Source organism: Chiroxiphia lanceolata, chromosome 5, assembly GCF_009829145.1.
Source record: "Chiroxiphia lanceolata isolate bChiLan1 chromosome 5, bChiLan1.pri, whole genome shotgun sequence".
NCBI lineage: Eukaryota > Metazoa > Chordata > Aves > Passeriformes > Pipridae > Chiroxiphia > Chiroxiphia lanceolata.
This window is the reverse complement of record NC_045641.1, coordinates 56,527,957-56,535,936: the sequence shown is the minus strand read 5'-3', so window position 1 is coordinate 56,535,936 and position 7,980 is coordinate 56,527,957. Positions and strand designations below refer to the sequence as shown.

The 7,980-nt window shown below is 38.9% G+C and overlaps 1 protein-coding gene across 5 annotated transcripts in view; it reads left to right on the top strand.

Annotated features, from left to right (window-relative positions):
* The first annotated feature begins 61 nt into the window (after positions 1-61).
* Positions 62-7,980, top strand: part of PARPBP (PARP1 binding protein) — a 41,089-nt gene continuing 33,170 nt past the window's right edge. For all 5 annotated transcript variants that reach the window (XR_004357255.1, XR_004357254.1, XM_032688859.1 and 2 more), the window contains exons 1-2: positions 62-128; positions 1,356-1,508. Coding sequence is in view for 3 of the 5 variants with exons in the window: in XM_032688859.1 (XP_032544750.1) it covers positions 1,359-1,508 (150 nt within the window). In the remaining 2 variants the exon portion in view is untranslated. The remainder of the gene's footprint in view (positions 129-1,355; positions 1,509-7,980) is intronic.

Here is a 7,980-nt window from a genome sequence, read left to right as displayed (position 1 = left end):
CGGCGCCCGCGCCCATTGGGCAGCGCGGAGGATTTGAACGGAGCCCGCGGGGCCCCGGGAGCGCCCGCACTTCCCGCAGGAAGCGCCGCCGGCAGAGCGGGAGCGCCCCGGCCGGCCCAGGCTCGGGGGTAAAGGCGCTCCGGGAGCGGCGCGGGGGTCGCGGCTGTTCCCGTGGGAAGGGGCAGGGGCTCCCTGGGGCGGGCGCAGCGGGAGCTTTCGGCTGGGGGAGCGGTACTGGTGATGCCGATGCCGGCTCTCAGGGGTTAGGGGTTGCTCCGCAGGGTTTTTGGCTTGTTCGGGCTGTTTGCCCGGGAGCTTGCTCGGAGTGGCAGGTATTGTCCCTTGGAAACCTCACGGAGCAGGGAGAAAGGGAAAAGCCTCCGGAGAGGTTTTAATCTGTCCCACGCTGACTTGCAGCTGCCCAGGTGTTTCTGAACTCTGTGGCCCCCACGTGACTTCATGTCAGCGTAAAAACAATAAAGTAGGTTGTCCTCTTCGGAGGTTTTGGAGAGTGAGAAGGTGTAGTTGCTGTTGCAGTCTTGCTTGTTGCCTGATGTCTCCTGCTTTCCCTGCCCCTCGCACGTGCTTCATCCCGTTTTCCAGTCGTGCCAATCACCAAAAAACAAACCCAATGTGAGCTCTGCCTTAGCTAGGTGAAATAAAGCAAACAATTGGTTTTGTGTTCTGGAAGTAAGCAGTATGGGTATTGCTCCTCTACTATCACTGTGGTGTTAGGGAACTTTGTTTCAGAAGAGAACAAATTTTAAGGCAAATTTTTACTACAGTGTCTAGTACCTATGTCTTGACAAATACAAGAAGGTGAAAAAGACCAAAGCATGGAGTAGTCCAATTATTGTCAGAGGAAATAGGGGAGATAAAGACTTACAGAATTTAAAAAAAAAATAAAGAAAGACTACATAGGTAACAAAAGTATTTAGACTTGTCTTAGTTAATAAGTCTTAGAAATACTAAATCTCTTTTTTCAGGTTTAAAACATCCTCATATACCCTGAACTGAATGTATAGTGAATGCAGAAACTACAGGAGACACTCTGAGACTGCTTTTGGAGACAAAAAGACTGTCATATTTGTGATAACATTCTTTTATGTTGGTATAATGTACAAGGAAAGTAAGGGATCTTCATGAAGGCGTGACATACTTTTAACCCCTTATCTTCACAGTTGCTTTGTCACAGTGAGGCAAATCTGGTTAAGTGGAAAGAGTTTCTTGAAGGAACTTGATCTTTAAGAAGATACAACAGGATTTGCACACCTTATTGGAAGGTGAAGTCATGCATATGCTTCTAGCATAGCTATATTCATTCTTCTCTTGATTATCTCTGTTTTCTACTCTAGACAATGATTACTTTCCAGCAAAAAATTTTAAACTTGGTCAAGTGTTTCAGAAGGCAGTGGCGTTTATTTTCAAACTCTGAAAGGACTACGGTATGTGGAGCAGACTGTATGCTGATAGCATTGCAACTGTCCATGGCTGAAGTAAATAAGCAGGTTAGTATTCTTTTCAGTATGTTCTTGATACTTAAACTTCGTTCACTTACTGCTTAGGCACCAACATGAAATGGCACTTTTGGTCACTTCATTGCTGTTTGTTAAAACAGGGTGCATCTGAGGGTCAGATGCAGCAAGGCACTAAAATTAATATGATTATTGAATCAGGACTTAGGAAAAAGAACTGCAAGACAGATGGGAGGATGGAAGTGCGTTAAGTGTATATTTGAGCTCCAGAATTTAATATTAAACATTAGCATATTTTTGCTGATCATGTAGCTTCTGTTTATTTCCATCAAAATTTCCATGTTTCTTTTGTGCTGTAGATCGGGGTGGGAGAACTATGGCATTTGGGATACATCTTTTTTCTGAGTGCTCCAAAACTTCTTTGGAATGACATGAGAATATCAGTATAAAACTGATTTGGTATAGTCTGCATGAGTTGTACTTGCAACAGTCCATTTTTAGCTGCTGTTTTTCCTGACACTCATCAGATGAAGACCTATATGGACATATAAGTTGTGAGTGTGCACCCTGTAGCAGTAGGAATTCTATGGCTTTCTTTGCATCTGTACAAGAGGTGTCTGTCAAATGATGAAGGGGAGGTGTAACCCCGAGGTGCCTCTGAAAGAGGCGCTGTGGCTTGTTAAAGCAGGACGATTGGGCATTAGCAGTCATCTGAAACTTAGATACAGTTGCAACATACAATCAGACCTTTGCATGTGTTTCATCTAATAAGAACTATTGCAATATTCGTTTTCATAACCTAAAGATATCTTTTGGGATCAATGAACCTAATTATTGATGAAAATAATAAGTCCGTTGTTGGAAGACTTACCCAGATGTTGCAAAGTAAATCAGACATGGAGTACAAATCTTTAATTTGAAAAACCAAAACAAACATACCAAATCAACAAACACAGCACAAATGACAAAACCACGCCAAAGTCAAATCTCCAAACCAATAAAAAACCCAAACAAACAGAAAACCTTCTTTAGTCTGTGCATGCCTAGTTGCAACATATTATTTAAAAAATTGCCACTTGTACTGGAAGAAGATTATATCTCCGAGGAACTATTTCCAGAACCACTTTTTAGTGTAACTGAGTTCATCACCAGAAAAAACTTTGTAGTCTAAAATGTGCAGACTGGGGTTATGTCTTGTCTAAACATTAAGTATAAAACCAGACAATTCATCCCCAATGTAATAAATGTCACAGCAAAAAACATTAGAATCCCAAGATTCTACATTTGTACTCCATAAAATGTAATATATTCCAACCAGGGACCTGATGTCCTCGCAATACCCGTGTAGGTAAAATCGGAAGATTAGCATGGGTGCATCAAAATGAACTCCTGGAAAACTAATTACCTATGGAGGCAATCACTGTTTGTCATGTTTGTTGTGATTCTGAGGGAAAGCTACAAACACTTTTCCAAAGCCAACTCTGAGAATTAAAATGTGTTCTGTTGGATGCCAAAAAACACAGACATGAAAAAGATGATATTTTTATGGTTTGTTGCTCCTTGTTTCCTAACAGCTTACAGTAAGTTTTTCCCTTCTGCTAGAGGTAACTAGTTTGTTCAATTATTTCCTTTTTCCTCCGGTGAAGATTCCTCCTTTCCAGAAGTACCTTTTCTTTCAGAGATAATATAACAAAAATTATAGCAGTTATTTTCTAGTAATTGAATTTTAAAATATATAGCTTCTACTTCAGATCTGAAGAAAGACCAAATGTTCAGAACCTGATTTGGTTTTTCTGATTATACTAGTTGGTCTAATAAGACAAATTATTGGTATGTATAAACTGTATGTGTGAATTAAAACTATTTTAGCATTTGCATGTGCTGCCTCTGAAGTTCAGTTTCTTCAGATGGGTGTATGTTCATAGTGTTAGATTAAAATGTGTCTGTTTTATTTTGTTCAGCACTGAAACTTCAAACTTAGATGTAAAGCATTACAGCTGTAGGCATGTTCCTTGTTAGGTCTCTGATTTAAATACAATAATTTTGTATTATTAATGTAACACCTGTAGGATGGACATCTATTGCAATAATAAAGTCAATTACTGCAATAAAAGTAATTGTGCTAATAGGCTATTGACTGGCTCTAATGGAGAAAAAAAAAAACCAAACCAAAAATTCAACCTACCACAAACAGCAAAAAAACTATTTTCTTTCTTTATGAGACTGGACAATTTTAATGGATTTGGTGTTTTAACTGTTATCTCTATCCGCAGTAGAAATTAAAAATAAAGCTTTTTGAAGAACTGGAAATTTTAAAAGTTTGATAATCTGTTGGTCTTAAATTTCACCAGAATGAGGGTAACAAACAGTCTGATAAACACTGATCAAGTAGTAGGGATGGAAGAAAAAAGAAAATCTATGCTTTGAATTCCTCTGAAAATACTTTGTTTTGTACCACAGTCGTGGCCATATGGCATAAAGACAAGTGGCATAAGGTCTGTAGAGAAAGCGAATACCTTTTACCTAGATTTGTTAGTACAGATCTAAAATCTAGGAACACTTTCAAGAGAAGAACCTTTCTTAAGGTTAGAAATAGAAATAACAGTTTTCAAGATGAAGTTCAGTTGAGGCTAATTGTTTTGAGTGTATTTGCACTTGTGGATCAGAAGGGGTAGAAGATTGGTTATTAGGTCAAATAATTAGCTTGTCATTTTCAGACCATGGTTGTTTTAGGTAGTAGTGGGGAAAACCAAAATGTATAAAACAATTATTTTTCCTGAAACTGTGAGTTTAAATTCTCAGACTACTCTTATAGGTGTTGTAAGTCTCTTCTAGCACTAGAACTGTGATACTGACAGAAAAAGTTCTTTAATGTTAATTTTAGAAATATATTTTCCCTTTGGAAATTTGTGTTTGTATATTTCTGGTCTGTACAGAAGCAGTTTTGGTGTGTGGTTTGGTTCTACTCTGTGCTTCTATGAGTGCATTTTGTATGCTGACTGAAGAATGTTATGTTCTGCTCAGTATCTTGTATTTCTTGAAATGATTTTCCCAAATTGTCGTGTTTCCATGTTGGCAAATGAAGAAAAATGCAGAGTTGGTTTACAGCGTTGGTCCCTTAAACTGTTGTATCTGTCTCCCTTTTGGTAATGAGACTCTCCTACCAACTTGGAAGCAATATAATATGTTGCTTGTAACATATTGTAATGATGCTACCAAGAGACATTGTCTTGGCTGTTCTTCAGTATGATTAATTTTTCACAGAATCACAGAATGGTTGAAGTTGGAAGGGACCTCTGAAGTCAGCTTATCCAGCCTCCCTCAAGCAGGACAACCTGGCAATGCCAGTTGCCCAGGGCTTTCAGTTGCCCAGATGTCTTCCAAATGTCTCTGAGGATGGAGACTCCATAGCCTCCCTGAGCAACCTGTGCCAATACTTCAAAGTAAAAAAGCATTTCCTGATGTTCATAGGGAACCCGTGTGTGCTTCAGTTTGTGCCCATCACTTCTGGTCCTACCACTGGACACCTTAAGAAAGCCTGACTCCATCCTCTTTGCACTCTCCCTTCAGAAATTTATATGCATTGAGGAGATCCTCCATGAGCATTCTTTTCTCCAGCCTAAACAGCCCCAGCTTTCTCAGCCTTTCCTCATACCTGAGATGCTTCTGTCCCTTAATCATCTTTGTGGATGATTAACTGAGCTTTGTTGGACTCCCTCCAGTATTGTCAGTGTGTCTCCCTTGTGCTGAGGAGCCCAGAACTGGTCACAGTACTTGAATGTGGTCTCACCAGTGCTGAATAATCACCTCTACAAGGGGCAGGCTCTTCTTCAGAAAAAAGGTTGCAGTAATAAATATTTAATTGGATTTTTTTTTTTTTAAAGCAAATGATATACGGAGACTCTTCTACTGTAGTTTCCCATAACCTCTGTAACCAAATCATAAATATTTAAGTTATTGTTTCTTGTATTTTTGTGTTGCTTAACAGCTGGAGTTGTTTTAACTGTGTCAAAAAACTCTTGCTTACTTAAATATTGAGACATCTTCCCCAACTTATCCATAGGACTTTGTCTTCTTCTCTCTCCCACCCCTCTCCTCTACAGTATTACAGGTGTCTGTTGTGAGGGGTGGAGGGGGGAGCATGGATGTGGTGTGTGGGGGTTTTTGTTTTGTTTGTTTCTAGCCAAGAGGGTTCTAAATTTTTGGTCACGTGTTTTTATTACCACTGTAATTGATATTGTTGACTTCAGAAATTACTTGTTTGTTGGTTGGATGACTGCAATATTTACTTTACCTGTTTCAAGATTCTGTTGTTGCAACTGCTGTTCTATTGACCCATACCTACAGTAGCTCTCTAGTTCTCCTTAAACAGAGAAGACCTCTACTCTCTTTGACCCTGGTGCTTTTTTTCCCTTGACACCCCCCGCTGTCCACACCCCACCCATTCCCCCCAAAACAAAAAAAGGTCTTCGGTACCCATGCCAAGTAATGCTGTAATTCCTCTAAGCTTGGAATATTGGCCTATACCTTCACTGCTTCTGCAGATTGCAATATAACAACTATCAGATGTCCATACACTTGTGTTTACATGAACCAGTTTCTAAATCTCTGCACGGCAATGTCAACATTTACTGTTATAGGATACTTAGTCAAAATGCTGCTTTGTACTACTTCAATGAGCTTTTTATACCACTGTTTGGGAACTTCTCTGTGTGAGAGTGTATGCAAGCAACGAAGGCTTAGTAGGACTGGAGGTGACAAGACTGCAGAATCTCACAGAAACTCAAGGACAAAGCCAGAAACAATACTGCAGTCTAGGAGCATGCCTAAAAATAATAGAACTAGAGAAAACAGGTGGGTGATGGGCAAGCATAGCAGTCTTTTACACACATATTCCAAAAAAGGCTAGTGACCATATGTTTGGGGAAGATGGGACACAACATGTTATTGATGAAATACGCAACTTTCTGGTTTTTAAAACAATTTTCTGTCAAAATAAAGTGAAAAAAGTTGATTTACTATGTAGTTAGCCCTAGAAAGCTTGCAATACCTGCAAAAATACTAAAAAATGATGTCTTTAGGCATGTAATGTTGCTACTGGATTTCAAAAATTTTAATATGAGAGTCCAAGGAAACTTAGCATATGGCCCTATCTGGAAGTGAAGTGAATGGAACCAATAATATCTTATTGGTTCTATGCATATGAAACAAAATACTTGCTGTGCCTATAACAGAATGAAAGCATGGGGCTTTTTGAACTTACTTAAGCTAAGAGCCAACTGACATATGCTTACTGCAAAACAGTACATTATTTCTTTAATTAATTTTAAAACCAGATACTTGACCAATGGACTGTGAAAGTAATAGAATACAGCATCACAGTGAACACCTGATCACGAAGGTTAGTATCTGGAATGCAGTTTTATTTGGATTTAAAATATTTTTGCAGTACTAATATAAACTTTGTTAATCTCTGCAAGCCCTTGATCTGGTGGGGAAAGGTTTTGATTTATTAGATACCATATGAAGTAGTACTTTAACTTAGTACTTCTGGAGGATTTTGTTTCAAAACAAAGTGAGAAAACATTTTTTTTTTCCCAATCTACTGCTGTTTTGATCTGTTTAAATTGGATTATAATATGATTACATGTTTAATTTTTCGAGAGGCTGAAATGCAAGTCAAGTGCTTTTCAGAAAACATATATGACGTTTTAATATTCTGGTGATATGTGGAATAGCATGTAAGTTCATAGAGTTGATTTATCATAACCCATGCACAAATTAGAAGGCAAAAAGTGCTCTGAAAGTAATATGTATGAGTACTCTCATTTTCACTCCTAGTTTTTTTCCTAGACAATATCAAAATAATTGACTTTCAAGATTTTGGAATCGTGTGTTTAACCAGGTCGATTGGGAAAGTTGTGCTAAATATACTAGAACCCTAAGAGGTGTCATTTGTGTTGGATTGACTTAAATTACTAGACTTTCTCATGTTTTTGCGTTTAGTGTTATGTTCCCTTGCTAATGGTGTTTATAGGGAATTAATTTGCTTAATGTGAAAATGTCATGAAATAGAATTAAACCTTTCCAGGTTTAATTAGACAGGCACTATCTGCCATTATGGGCATAGCAAAGCAAGGCTTGTTACTGGGTTACAGGGCATTTGTATTCTGTTATACGATGAGTTACACAGCAGCTTTTTTTTTGCTGCCGTGTGTTGGGGAATGCTTTAGACACCAGTAGCGTGGACTGTGTTTCTTTGATGAAAACTGGAAAATTTGCTACCAGTGCGAAATTACTTATTGCACATAAATATGAGGTCTAACTCGAATAAAAGGAGCTTGGGTGAAAAAGTTTAGCAGCAGGAAGTGGAGCCTGGTACACAGATCACAGAGCAGTGTGTGGGCAAAAAGGAGGAGTCTAGTTGTGAAAGAGAAGGTGGTAAGAGCAAGGAGTTGGGGGAGAAGGCAGAGGGGCACTTGAGACAGGGAGACTGGGCCAGAAG